This window comes from Branchiostoma belcheri, unplaced genomic scaffold (genome assembly GCF_001625305.1).
Source record: "Branchiostoma belcheri isolate BF01 breed outbred unplaced genomic scaffold, Haploidv18h27 scaffold22, whole genome shotgun sequence".
Taxonomy (NCBI): domain Eukaryota; kingdom Metazoa; phylum Chordata; class Leptocardii; order Amphioxiformes; family Branchiostomatidae; genus Branchiostoma; species Branchiostoma belcheri.
Genome location: NW_017803713.1, coordinates 261,949 through 276,828, shown reverse-complemented (window position 1 = coordinate 276,828; position 14,880 = coordinate 261,949). Strand labels below are relative to the sequence as shown.

The 14,880-nt window shown below is 40.8% G+C and overlaps 1 protein-coding gene across 4 annotated transcripts in view; it reads right to left on the bottom strand.

The window, feature by feature from the left end:
* LOC109470324 (eukaryotic translation initiation factor 4 gamma 2-like) overlaps window positions 1-14,880 on the bottom strand; it is a 37,457-nt gene that overhangs the window by 2,372 nt on the left and 20,205 nt on the right. The window contains exons 4-20 of one of the 4 annotated variants that reach the window (XM_019769240.1): window positions 13,543-13,645; window positions 12,997-13,110; window positions 12,544-12,610; window positions 11,915-12,007; window positions 11,228-11,286; window positions 10,795-10,905; window positions 9,824-10,018; window positions 9,266-9,410; window positions 8,640-8,747; window positions 6,550-6,661; window positions 5,253-5,514; window positions 4,710-4,925; window positions 3,982-4,110; window positions 3,659-3,788; window positions 2,872-3,076; window positions 1,261-1,469; window positions 325-446 (exon numbers count right to left, since the gene is read on the bottom strand). In XM_019769240.1, coding sequence (XP_019624799.1) covers window positions 325-446; window positions 1,261-1,469; window positions 2,872-3,076; window positions 3,659-3,788; window positions 3,982-4,110; window positions 4,710-4,925; window positions 5,253-5,514; window positions 6,550-6,661; window positions 8,640-8,747; window positions 9,266-9,410; window positions 9,824-10,018; window positions 10,795-10,905; window positions 11,228-11,286; window positions 11,915-12,007; window positions 12,544-12,610; window positions 12,997-13,071 — 2,238 coding nt within the window. In that variant the 5' untranslated portion in view covers window positions 13,072-13,110; window positions 13,543-13,645. Of the gene's footprint in view, window positions 1-324; window positions 447-1,260; window positions 1,470-2,871; window positions 3,077-3,658; window positions 3,789-3,981; window positions 4,111-4,709; window positions 4,926-5,252; window positions 5,515-6,549; window positions 6,662-8,639; window positions 8,748-9,265; window positions 9,411-9,823; window positions 10,019-10,794; window positions 10,942-11,227; window positions 11,287-11,914; window positions 12,008-12,543; window positions 12,611-12,996; window positions 13,111-13,542; window positions 13,646-14,880 lie in introns of all 4 variants that reach the window. The other 3 variants (XM_019769238.1, XM_019769239.1, XM_019769241.1) reach the window with 3 other exon arrangements.

Genomic DNA, 14,880 nt, shown 5'->3' with positions numbered 1-14,880 from the left:
ATGTCGTGTAGCACATAATATCTGCTTCCGGATTGTTCTTAATGGGAGGGGTCCTAATTCCAACCCATGTTCCATGCAAACGCACATACCTTTGGTAATAGTTTGTCTGACCAAAAACTCGCGCCACATGAGCTTCAAAATTGACAGATACAGTTACATGTGAAGTTCTCAAGAGGCTGTAGTGCAAGCTCAATGTTTGTTCACCTTACCCCTGACACATTCAATACTAGATGCAGGAAAATTATGCTATAATTCCTTCATCAACAGGCAGTACAATGCCAATAACAGTATAATTATAACAGAATTATACTGTTGCCTACACACCTGGAAAAGAGCCTTGCCCTTGCCAGGGAACTCGTCATTGATGTCCTCCTTCCAGCGGAAGAAAGCGTCCTCCTCCGCGATCTCAAGGTCGTACATCATCATGAACATACGCAACAGCATACCTGGTGTGGGGAGGGGGGCAGTGTTAGAACAATCATCAAGGTCATACATGTGTACATCATGAACACATGCAACAGCATACCTGGTGTGGGGAGGGGGGCAATGTTAGAACAATCATCAAGGTCATACATTATCATGAACAGTTGCAACAGCATACCTGGTGTGGGGAGGGGGGCAATGTTAGAACAATCATCAAGGTCATACATTATCATGAACAGTTGCAACAGCATACCTGGTGTGGGGTGGGGGAAAATGTTAGAACAGCAGGCCTAAGACATGTAACACACTGCAAGCTGATTCTATAGAATTGAGTAAAGCTGAAATGTCTGTAAATCAATGTATCATCAAGACTTTGACATCTTCTCTTTGAATGGCTATGAAAGGCTGATTTCCAACAGTTCCAACCTACCTTCATGATACAGGCTGATGCAACTTTCAGAAAATCAGAAGTATAGGCAGCTAAGTACCATACACTTTAACCTTCAACACACTGAAGTACAATGTAGATATTTGGCAACAGATTTGCTATCGTTTATAGAGTGAGGCAGCAGGGAGAAAGTTAAAAGGCCAGTGACAACAAAGTTTCCAGTTAGCATGAAAGTTCATCTGAGTTGGTAAACTAAAATACATGACAAAAATTCGACTGTTCTCCAACTGAATAACGAAAATGACTTACCAGAAATTTTCTACTAAATGGGTGCTTGGGTCATAAAGCTGATGACGACTGAGTGATTCAGTCGAAGATTTCTAGTGAGTCATTTTCATTCTTCAGTTGGAGAACAGTTACATTTTCGTCAAAGTTTCCAGTTGTCCTACCTTTAGGAAAACTATTGTTGAAGCAGTGAACCTGCAGTGCGTACAGCGCGCTGACTTGGAGGTCCACGTGTTCGTGCAGGAACTTCTGCAGAACCGGTTTGAGCCGGTCCACCAGGTCCTTCTCCTTCTCCACCAGGTCCTTACCGGGCATCACGGCGGGGTCAACGTCCTCTCCCAGGGTCGACTCCTGGGTCACGTACTTCAGTATGCTGCAGGGGGGAATCAGTAGGTTCAGTGGTTAGCCAAAGGTAGAAATACTTTTTTTTCAGTGTTTGGCAATATTGCTGAGTGTTAAAATTTTGTTCTGCAATTTGGAAATACTTCCTGCAAATACACACAAGTCCAGATCCCATGGCATATACAAAATTGCATGTTGGCAAACATTTTACACAGAATTTGAAAATTCATGCAAAACTACTAACTACATTAACGGGAGGGGTCCTAATTCCGACCTATGTTCCATGCAAACGCACATACCTTTGGTAATGGTTTGTCTCACCAAAAACCCGCCTAACACGAGCTATAATATTTACAGATAAAGATAACAACGATTAAAGCTAAATAGCTGTGTATTTCACTTTAGTGTGGCGCCTTGCACCCAAGCGTAATGGTTCGCGAAACTTACGGCAGGTTTTTCGTCATTCTGCCGGTGGAACGTTCTATCGCAAAAGGGGTGCCCTAATTCCGACCTAGTATCTAACAAAGGCCAATCTGAGGAGAGAGTTAGGTATCTAAAATACACAAATTATGACTAAAACAATCTATAACTATTTTTCTGTCCCAAACAAGTCTTCTTTGTACCATTACGCTACTTGCTCCAAAGCGGCTGTTTCAAAATCAAAGCTGCGTTTTTTAACACGCTCGTCAACCCCCGAACAAGCGTCGAATTTATACAGATTTTTCAATCGTCTGTTATCGGAGCGTGCGAACTGGAACAAACTTTGTGAGAATACCGATATCAACACAGAAACTTTGTCCATTCTTGTGGTTATTTATAGGCACGTGCTCCCATGCATAGCGCGGCGACAAGGATTTTTCAAACTAGTACGGAATTAGGGGTAGGTCGGAATTAGGACACCCCCCGTTAGACTAGTTAGTAGTAATCACAAAAGGTCTTCATGACCATTGAACCCATAGTCTAATTTTTTCCATACGGCAAAATTGCAGGCTGCTTAATTTTCCTTCTGCAATATTGAAAACGTCTCTGCAAAATGCAGACTGCAGACTCATTTGTTTGGAGTAGAAGAAGCAGAAACAGCAAAAACAATACGCTTTCCTTCGGTTAACATAACGGTAAACATAAACTAGAGAAGTAACATTTGCAAAGCAAATGCATAATGTTTACCTTCGAATACGGTCTGTTAATTCTTAATCACATTTGCATACAATGTCATGTACTACAAGTATATGGTGACAGGAGTCTAGAGCAGACCATGAAATTGCAACATTATGTAACCCAACACCAGTCACCGTGGTGACAGACATCAACAAATCAGGTCATTGGTCGGGTCAGAGGTCACTGTTTGGAGAAGAAGAAGAGGAAGAAACAGAGCAAAAACAGTATGTTTTCCTTCAGTAAGCATAAAAAGGTCAGTAAGTTTCTCTCCTAACCTTGACATGAGCACGTTGACAAAGCCGGGGTCCGTGTGTAGTCGTGTCTCCACGTTGTCCTTGATCCACTTGTAGATGGCGGCGGGGGTGGGGTCGGCCTGGAGAGCCTTCCACAGCTCTGCCTGCATGCGCAGCAGGGGGAACAGGAAACTCAGACCCTTCCCCTCCAGGATTCCCATCATCTTCTCTTTGTTTTGGTCAATTTCTGGGGAAAAAAAAATTAATAGTAAAATGCATAATGTTCACCTCCGCATACATGTATGGTCTGTTCTGTTAATTCTTACTCACACATTCATACCTCGGGTATATATGGTCAGACAGGAGTATAAATTCTTCCTGCTATACAATTGCAACACGATGTAACCCAACACCAGTTACCATGGTGACAGATGCCTGGTTCAGGTCATTAACCTTATCGGTTTGGAGAAGAAGAGGAAACAGAGCAAAAACAATGTCTTCCTTTGGTAAACATAACAACTGTACATTTCAGTCTTATACATTCAAAATGGACATGTTATATTATGCTTATGAAGGTTATTCATCCAGAATTTCGACTTATATCCAGCAATGTTCACTATTGAAAAGCTACATGTAAATACTACTAAAGCTGGATACCCATTTACACCTGAGTGAAGTGTGGAAAGTCGTGTAAAGTGCCTTTCCCAAGGGCACAAGATTGGTGGTATCGGGCAGGATTCAAATCCGGGACGGGTCTGAGCCTAACACTAACGGTACGCCACATGATCCCACTTTCAAATTGGTACTGGAAAGTGAAACCCGTGCATACCAGGCAGCATCTTGACCATGTTGATCCTGCTGTCTGTGAAGACGGTGACCAGCTGGTCCCGGCCGGACAGCTTGTGCAGCTGCTGTAGAACCAGCAGGAACAGCGGATAGTGGGCTCCGTTCTCCATGGGCTGGGGAGGGGGGCAGGGAACAAGGAAGGCAGAATGAGATTTTTTGCCTTTTCGTGCAATGCTGCTTTGGGTATATATTATTTTGAAACACAGAAACACACACACAAAGCCAAAAAAAAAACACACTTCATTCCCTTGGAGTGAAGTACTGTAATAATGTATGAAAGTTGACATGAGAGAACACAGCAGCTACCTGTGCAACATCAGTGAGCGGCACGAGGTCATCCTTCACGGCGCGTGCAGCGTAGGCAGCGGTGTAGGACTTGATCAGAGGGACGTCATTCTCCAGGTCAGACATCTGCTGCAGGAGACCCTCAAAACCCTGAAATCACATAGTACAGGTCAGAAAACTGCAGTGGGAGACTCTCAAACCCTGAAATCACATAGTACTCAGGTCAAAAAACTGCTGTGGGAGACCCTCAAACCCATAAAATCAAAGTATGTAGGTCAGAGAACTGCATTAGGAAACCCTCAAACCCCTGAAATCACACAGAGCCAATGTATGCAGATCAGAAAACAGTTGATATAAACCATTAAAATCACAAAGTACTAAGGTAAAAAAAATGCTGTGGGAGACCCTCAAACACATGAAATCACAAAGTACATTGTACACAGGTAAAAAAACTGCTGAAGGAGACCCTCAAAGTCAAACCCCTGCAAGAAAACTGCTGCAAGAGACCCCCTAACCCCTAGAACCTTGCACCTACAGATATACTGATTTCACTACATACACATGTAGCTGGAGTGCTATTTAGAAATAAAATCTAAGCATCAAGTATTTGACTTTCTGAGGCATTATTTGCATTATTTGACTATCATCCTGCTATAGTTCTACATATGAAGCCAAAGTTTTGCATTTGACTTGGGCAGATCTGTTCTCATCTTGGAAGTCTCTTGAATCATACTCAAACCCGAGCCTACCTCGATGAAATGTTCAGAAGAAATGACGCCGTCCTTCTTGAGGGCAGCGATGAGGTCGCTGATGGCCTCACGGTCGCTGTCCTCCCTGTTGAGCGCGTGCGTCATCAGGTGACACGTCAGTTCCGGCAGGTGTTTCTTCGGAGCGCGCATGTCGCGTACGCTCCGAACAGCTTCGTCTACGGTCTTAGTGTTCAGATACTCAGTCAGCATCTCCTCCTGGGAATAACAATTGAGACTGATTCAGGACGAAATATACAAAAAATGGAAGTTCTGCTGCAGTACCAAGGTCAGCCACCAGGAGGCCCGTATTTGCCCTTGACCTTTGTCTTCCTACGACCTACCAACATACCAAATATCATCACAATCCATAAAGGCATGCTGAATTTATGCTGACTACAAATGTGCGGAAACACACACACAGACACACCAAAAACAATACCTCTATTTTACATAGACTGAGAGGTACAAAGAAGTTTAAATCCCAATGAAATAAAGAAGATAGGCCTCTTTACAAGTTTGTGTTGTGTGTTTTTAGTGACTCACAGTCAACTTCTTGAGGTCCTCCTTGGAAGGTGGAGGCTGCTTCTTGTCCTTCTTGCTCTTGTCTCCTGAGGACTTGGCTTGTTGGATGGGTATGGTGGGGGGTTGCATCATGATGGGGGTTGGTGAGCCTGAGGGGGGGGTGCCCCCCTGGGAGGGCTTGCTGCTGGGGGGCATGAACCCCCCCTGGGGCTTGAAGACCATGGAGTCCTTGGTGGGGCGAAGGCTGATCTCCCCAGAGTTAAACTGGTTCTTCTTCATAAAACTGTAGAAAGAAAATTAAATCATTAAACTTCATGGATCAAAACTGAACAAAGGTCTATACCAAAATAGACAACTTGAAGACAATTCCATTTAACATTTTACGAAACAAATTATTGTTGAACAAAATTCTGAGATTTTACATTTCGGGAAGTATGAAGAGCTCCTATTGGTAGTTCTGTGAATGGTTCTTTCGAGTTAGAGGTGTGTAGGGATCGAAATTCATTTTTGGGAATACATGTAGTTGGTGCACCCAAACTAAAAAACTGGATGCAGAAAAAAATTTTTGGGAGCACCATAAAAAAAATTCTAATAAGAAGAATGTCAGCAAAAATTAATTATGTTTCATTTCTAAAGAAAAGTACTAATGTAACCGAGGTGGAATTCACCAGGTTCTTTTAAGTGGATGCTGCACGGGGAACTAACTACAGGGCTAGCAAGAACACACGCAGGACACAGGCATTGCCGTTACGCACGCACGGGAGACGATGGGCTGGGACAGTCTCTTCAGTAACCTTCCCTCAAGCTGTCTCTGTCTCAGACTGTCTCCTAGACTGTTCTCTCAACCCACCGAACACCCAGCTTTTATTGTCAAACCACAGACTGGACACATATTGCAATGCAGACAGTCGTCTAGCAAGGGAACAACACAATATTTCGCACCCATACGACAGGTCCTTAATGTTCCTATCATCAAAGCCTCGAATTAGCATAACCAGATTAACATGCTGGCCACAAAAACTTCAAAGACGATGGCCTCTTACAATATGCATAAAAAGTGTCATTTTCAACCCCTTACACTAATAATAACAAGATTCTATTTTTTCTGACACTTAGATGTTAAAAATGCTGTATATTACACTATGATACATTTAACATCTTTACATGTATAAACCTATGAAAATTGGTCCATTGGTACACCCAAAGAAAAAAAAAATTGGGTGCACAGCTTCAAATTTGTGTGCACTAATTACATGTATAAGATGCAGTATTTTGAGCCATGCACACTGTCAGGCAGGATTGTAAGTATGAAACTGACCGAGGTGGGAGGCTGTTCTGCTGCTGCTGGTTGGCGTTGCGCTGCTGGTACTGGTTATAACCGCCCTCCTGTCTCTGGTTCCCGCCCCCGCCACCCACAAACTGGTTATAACCTGACACGGAAGGAGAGAAAGACAGAAATAATATAATGGCATGTTCAAAAAGTTCAAAACGTTTATAACCAGGCACGCAAGGAGAAATAGAGAAAGATAATATTATGGCATGTTCAAAACAATAGTTCTTCTTATTAATTAAAAGACATACAACATGTCATGAACTTTCCAGTTGCCACCTAATAATTTATAACATAAGGGACAATGAAATTTTTAAAAAATTGTAAAAATACACAGGAACTTAAGATATGGAAAACCTGAAGACAATGTATAGAATACTTTAAGGAACAAACAAAAGAGAAACAAGGATTAAAAGACAATCAAAAGGATACACACAGAAAAAAGGGAAACTTACACAAAATGTATAGAGAAAAAACAAAGAAAAGAAACATAGATTTAAAGTTTAAAGTTAAACATAAATATCCAAAGACAATTCAAACTGTACTACAGTAAGTTACAGAGATTCCTTCCAGGTGTTTTAAGTGACATCCCTCACTCTTCTTCAATTACATAACACTATTAACAGTGATATAGTCTTTGACATTCAACTGTTTTTCCCAGTTTTTTTTTACACGTGATTAGTGTTGACTAGTTCTGTCAATTCATTTTAGTAACACTGTGATGAAGAGTGATGGATATCACTTGAAACATCTGGAAAAAAAAACTATGCAGTAGTACAACTTGATTTGTCTTTGAAAATAAAGATGAGTTCAGGAATTAATAGGATATATAGGACAGAGTAAAATCTTGAGGAAGATTTGTTAAGTGAGAGGAGAGACTGGACGTGCCAGACCTTGCTGGACAGGAGAGATTGTTGGCCTGGGCGGGACAAGTTCAGGGAATGACCAGTTGTCATGAAAATGGGGGACAGCAGCAGCAGGCACTGCTAACACATAACACACACACAGACCAAGAAACTGACATCAGACAAGTCCAACACTATATAGGTCTTGTCCTCTGGTTTAAGCACCTGTCACACATTCAGAACCTCCCCACAACCTCCAACCAGAGTAAGGTTGGCTGAAGTTTTGTGGCTCTAGCCAGCTTGAAAAGTTTTTCTGTCAGCCCAGGTTCATCTTCAGATTTGGAGATGACACTCGCAATCTAGCAGAAATTTTTTACTTTCAAGCCTTCAAAAACACAATTTCCCACATTTTGACAGGCAAATCATGATGCTGAGAGTGGTTGTTGGTGGTCCGATGTTCTCATTTTCTTGCCCAAGATTTTTGTTAATTTTGTCTGTCAAGGTGGACGGATAGGTTTAAAAAAATTTCTGTCACACCGCAAAGTTCCAGCAATTGACGGAAAAACTGGTGCTGGCTAGAGCCCTGTTTTGGGAGCAATCTGACCATGATATTAAGCCATGCTGGTATCAGAACAAATGAAACATTCTCAAAGAGGCCAGACGCACGAGTGGTCATCCACATGACAACCTCAGGTGACGTCCCAGGCCTCTCAGAATTAGCATGGTAGTCATCACAACCAGCGTGGTACCTTCACAACTAATTGTACCGAGTTGCCTAATATTATAGAGCTTTACTTAGACATGAGTACAAGACAGAGAGACCAACACGAGAAACAGCGAAAAGTCTCAATGTCATCAATTGAAAGCAAAGTAGAAATGTTTAAAGAATCCATTATTCTTCCCTGAGATACAGTGTGTGCTTCCTTACTGGCCCCGTCACATAAAGCCAAATAAATGAATATATAGCAACAGTGCCCCCAATAGGTCATGGTTGGCAGTCAAATTTGACGCAAATTCAACTCGATTTCTATAAAAAGGTAGAACTGGCCTAGCGCCTATAGATCTGGTCAAACTGCTCCTGAACTCCAGCCAACGTTAGTTGGTTGGTGCTCAGGGTTAGGTTCTGTATGTATGACAGTTGTTTTAATGAGGCAGTTGTTTATATTCGGGGGTGTAAAACTGGTTTCTACCATGATTGAAGTTTTGACCTACAGTTTGACCTACAGTTCGTACCTGTGTTCTGCTGGTTCCTCATGTTACCATTACGCTGCCAGTTGATGGCAGGGAAGTCATCGTGGTTGTCTTGGATGACGCCGGGGCCAGTCCCTATCCCAGCATCCCCTGGGGAAAGAAGAAAAAAAAAGACCTCTCAATTTAAGCCTAATGTTTTCAATCTTCAGAAACAATCATATTGGTGTGACTGCCACTTTTCAGGCATTGCTACTTATCTAGAAGCAAGGGTGTTCCCCCTCTCCCCAAAATCCTAGCACCACTACCAAATGTTCAAATTTAGGGTTTTCTCTTAGTATTTTCATGAAAATTTGCTGATTTTTTATCAACCAATTAAGGAGCACCTCTCCCCTAAGAATATCTGGGGAGAAACCTGAAGTGGTGTCTGACTGGTAGCATGTCTATCAGTAAGTTGGTAAAGTAAAGCTGTGACACCACCTCTCCAGTGTTCAGGTTAGCCTCAACACTAAATCCCTCTCACATTAAAAACATTTTTAGAAAGGACACAAGAATACAAACTGAAGCCTTGGGGAGGCCGGCCAGGGTTGGACAAATATTTCCGGAAAACTTTGATGGCCCGGGATAAAGAAAGAACCCTACATCCAAAAAGAGTCGACAGAAAAGCGTACCTATGATCCCCTGGGGGCCGCCGAAGACGTCCGACAGGCCGCCCATGTCCCGCTGGGCACGGAGCTGCTTCATGGAGCCGCCGAAGAAATCCTTCCCCTGATGGCGGCGCCCGTACTCAGGGGGAGGGTAGTACACTCCATGTACCTGAGAGGTGGTATTCAGTGTTAGAAATACTCACCTGCAGTCTGCATTTAGCAGACATTCTCAATATTGCAGATTGAAGAAAAAATTATGCAACCTGCAAATCTTAAGCTTTAATTTTTACTTATTTGTGACAATTTTCCACATAGTGGAAGGTCTGGTGGAACAGGTTGTTCAAGAGCACCTTTGCAAGGCCTCCATACTGATAGATACATAATAGAAACACTTCCTCTAGCTTTTAATTAACACAAACTGCTACAGGGTTAAGATGACTAGAGTGCAAATTGAAGTGCTTTACAATGTAAGAAGGTGCACGTTTGTAACACTAGTAGAACACCAACCCTGCCTGCTACCTTGAGTGCAGAAGTGCTTTAACAGTGTAAGAAAGTGCTTATTTGTAACACTAGAACACCAACCCTGCCGGCTACCTTGGCTGCGGCCTCCCGGACCTGCTGGATGGTCCGCGGCCCCTGGTCCAAGGCGATCTTGCGGGGAGCCCAGTTGTTGCCCCGCAGTTCGATGCAGTCCTCCAGCATGAACCGGATCCGTGACGGGAGCTCCGAGCTGCCCGCCAGCGTCCGCATACGGTCAAAGTACTGGTCCATCAGGGACTGCAGACGGGAGAGAAACATGGATTACTTCAAGCGTACATCTTACTTGCTTCCTACCCTTCAACCTGCTACAGCAGGTTTCTGTATTGGTTAGGAAATTAAACAAGAATGATATTGGGGACACCAAACACTGTTTTGTTCTATGTAGCAACAGTTAAAAAAGTTGGTTTAGCATACAGGCAATTAACAATGGGATCTGTACTAGAAGAGGTTTTCTTTCTCATGTTTTTCTAGTACTGTCATTTTGTCTCAAAAATCTGATTTGGGTCGTCAATTGACTGCAAGTGGCGCAACTCTGTACAAGAATGGGTCTATTCATTCATTTTCATTCTCTGTGATGACATAACCACTTCCTAATAGGGAGTTAAAATCATCTTTCTTGTGCTTAGAACAACCAAAAAAAATTCCTTTGACAACCCCATGTCTGAATTACAGAACCCAGCGGACGCAAGGTAAAAATAGGGAGGACTGGAGGAGTGTAACTTTTTACATTTTTCTGGTTTTCAGGTGACGACTACTTCCCTGTCCTAATGGCTAACAACACAAATTAATTTTAACTTCGTGTTCTCGCTACTTGCCCAACCCTGCTGCTGACATCAACTGTGACAATAGTAGCTTTCGTTTTATCTTCGTTACACATTTTGTATAATTTCAACCGGTATTTTATATGTTTTTGACCAAAGAATCTTATAAGCACATTTGTGTTTGCTATCTAATGATCATAATCCATGTGAATAAAATAAAAAGAACTGTAGTTGTTGTACAATGACCCTTACCTTTGCTTTGTCATGATCAAGGCGACGCCCACAGGTGCGCATTATCTGACAGAGGCACTCCAGGTCCTCGGCTCGGTCCCCCACAGACTCCGTCCTCTTCTTCTCCAGAAGCTGCCGTGAAAGATAGACTTTCACATCTAGGATCATCTAGTGATTTCGTGCATTGGGAAGTTTTTGTAGATTGTCAACATCCATTGTAAAATATTGTTCTTTTGGTTGTGTATGACATACGTACCTTCACTTACACACTTCAAAACTTCTATGCTTTATTCTACTCTTACATACTCATTTTAGCAAAATTAATTTTCCAGCACTTATTTATAATTATTCATACTTTGGATTCTTTCCAACATGAATTGTGGTGATTCAACATGGAATAGCCAACTTTTATAACTATATTAAACAATTACAATATAGAAATAGAGAGCAGTACCTGTTTAATGCATTTATGTAGAATGGCTTCGGAAAGCATGTCAAGCTTTCCCAGTTCACCTGTGGAGAGAAAAAATTACCTTGGATCAAATTATCTCTGATGAAGAAATATCTGTAAGGCCACACCAATTTAATTTGTTGGTTCTCGGATTTTTTCAGAAAAAATATGAAGCGACAGGGCAAAAAAAAATAAAAATAAAAACAGGTCTAGGCATCCTATTATAGGCTTAAATGCTATGGAATGAGCCATTAAGTCAACACAAAAGGCTGGGTTAAAATTTAAACATTGAATTTTGAACTTTTAATCAAACCACTGCAATGATAGATGGGAAAACTGTAACAACTAGGAAGAAAAGGACTTTCCTCAACTGTTGGGGGCAAAACATGAGCATTTTTCAGTTGATTCAGGACCAGAATCAAATTTTTTTTTTTTGCAAATCAGAAAAAAACGAAGAGGCGAATCCAAGAACCAACAAATTAAATTGGTGTGGCCTAAGTATTGAAAACTGCACAACAATTTGAGGCAATGCTAAAATACTACCAACAAGCAAGATATTTTGTAGACATAAAGCTTTGTTAGAAATCTATTTGTGACATAACTCATAATTAGCACAATAAAGATCATATGGCTACTTCAGTAGGACAACAAGACAACATTAGCTAAAATAGAAAATCTGAGTGTACTGACCGATGAACCGGATGTTACCAAGCATCTTGCGCTTGGCCACCATCTTCTGTTCATTCTGTTCAGGGGTGAGAGGGCCATCGTCCCTGTCAAAAGCTAAATCAAGGACAAATCAAAGGCATTAAGGTTAGAAACGTGCAGCAAGATCTTACAAAACATAATATGCTGTCACCAAAATACTTCCAGGGGTCAGAATACATTTTGTGGTCAACTTGCACTAGTGCAGATGAAAAAAAAATACTTGTACCAAAACAAAAATACTTGCACTCCCCAAAAATAATAGTTACATAACCAAATTTAAAGTACATGTACATGTAGTAACTATAGTATCCACTGTGTAGTCTTGATAATGACCAAAGCAAGTGATTCAAAACAAAACCTTTTAAAGCAAATAAGAAAAATCTTCAGGCTAGTTTCTGTAAACCAGCACTACTGGGTATTGTTACCTTTTCAGTTCTTTATTGAATATTTCTACCGGCAGTAACAGCAGATAAAGCTTACTTGGCAAAAATTAGTTGCACAGCACCAAATTTACATGCACAAACTTGCATATGAAGAGGCATTTCGACCCCTGACTTTGGAAAAAAAACACAACAATATGATTGCAACATTGCAAATCTTAGATTACCTACCAGCAAAAGTCTTGGATCTGTTCTCAAACTCATCCTGGCACTTATTCAGTAACAACCGGCGAAAGGTCTGGGAAAGGAGAAAACATTTCAAGTGTGAGCTTTGCTGAAATAAACAAACCAAGGCACTTCCTAACAGAGAGAAAAAACAACAACATTTTTTGCACTGTTTAATTTCTCCCAAATAAGAAAGGTCAATGACCCGGACCAGATGTCTGTCGCCATGGTAACTGATGTTATATGTAGAGGACACCTTGTGGTGTTGGATTACATTATGTAGCAAGTTGCAGAACAGAGTTGAAGAGGAGTGGCCACATATGAATGTGTTTGAGTAAGAATAAACAGAACAATATACAATTTGTTAGGCTAAACCATGGGAAGGTGAACATTAAAATAATATTAATTTGCTTTACAAATGTTTCCAGATTTTAACATCATGTAGTTGAAAGGACTCACTGTAGTTCCTGACTTGTTTGGATCGTCAAAGTTGGGCGCGTCGTCACATAGTCTACGACAGAGCTGTGCATACATAGAACAGTATTTGGGCTCATCTATGGCTTTTTCGAATACCTGTGGAACAAACAGTGAAGAGGTTATACATGGGGTTTAAGATGCTTTCTACCACACTTCACACAGTATGCAAGGGACACCTGTAAAGGTGATTGTATCACGTTTTGTTTCCACCTAAATTATACAATGCACCTACAAGTTTTCTGCAGTGATTGGAAAATATATAGCAAATTTTAAAAGAAATGGGTTGAAAATCAAAATACAATGTATTTTCGTTGTCAACCATATGACATATCATGGCAGAAAAAAATCACTGTATATATACATAGTACAATGTATGTGACCACAGCTTAACAAGTCTACTGAAATATGGGTAGCAACTTTCCTATTTTTCTGGACATTGTGGGCTTAATAATTAATAATAAGCTACGGCTTATTGGAATGTGCAGTTGTTTTTGTATATCATAAAAATGCAGATTTTTCAGGACTTACCAGAAGTATTATACCCTTAAGAATTAGCTTGTTCTCTATCCCCACATTCAGGAGTTCCAAAAACAACTTGTCAAACCTGTCGGGGGTGAGCTTGTTGAGAATTCTGCAACCAAGAAGTAGAAAAGAAGAATTGTTAGTGTACAGCATTTTTCTCACAGCACGTTGGCATAACATACTACGCCTGTGCAACACCCATAATGCATAGCACTTGAGCAGAAAGTGTTTAGGCCACACCAATTTAATTTGTGGGTTCTCAGATTTTTTTCATAAAAAATATGAAGCAACAGGGCGAAAAAAACAGGTCTAGATGCTACAATAGGAGCCATAAAGTCAGCACATTTTAAAGGCTGGGTTAATATTTGAATATTGAATTTTGAACTTTTAATCAAACCACTGCATTGATACTAAATGGAAAAACTGTAGGAAGGACTTTCCTGAACCGTTGGGAGCAAAATATGATCATTTTTTAGTTCATTTAGAACCAGAATCTTTTTTTTTTGGTAAATCAGAAAAAAATGAAGAGGCGAATCCGAGAACCAACAAATAAAATTGGTGTAAGAATACAAGTCAGTTACAATGTGTGTATACATAAAGCACTTCTCCTTCACATATCTGCTAATGGCAGCCTGCCTATTCAGGCAAGGCAATAATAAGATTTTTAGTAATCATTGTGAAACCAGCTATGAAATCCAAGGACATACGCAAATAGACATTCATGCAAAATTTATCACTCAAGTGTAACAGATGGCATTTGTATGGATGTGCTATTGTGCGTGCAAACCATAGCTAGCATAGAAAGCTTTCATGTCCAAGGGTGGTCAGAATTTGAGGTAAATGGAAGAATCAATCATAAATGGAATTCAATACTTTGGAACTACAGTGCATGTTGCCTCAAAGATTGACATTAAATTTACATAGACATTACCAATTTAATAAATTCGCCCGCTTCATATTTTTGTGGAAAAAAAAAATCAGGTTCTGAATCAAATCCAAAATGCTCATATTTTGGTCCCAACAGTTGAATATTTTTAGTCCTTGTCTTCCTAGTTGTTAGTTTTTCCAGCATAGTGGTTTGATTAAGAGTTAAAAATTCATTGTTTGAATTACAAACCAGCCTGGTATGTTGACTTCATGTTTCCTAAAATTGGGGCTATCATACAATTTTCCCCTCGTTGCTTCATTTTTTTTCCTTTCGAATCCAAAAGCCAGCTAATCAAATTAGTGTGTTGTTGCATTTGAACATGGTTAGGGACTGTACGATATTTACCGGGGGGGGAGGGCTGGTGCAAAATGGTCCGGTAAAATTTTTTTTCCGTGGCCCTCCCCCCCGGCTCAAAA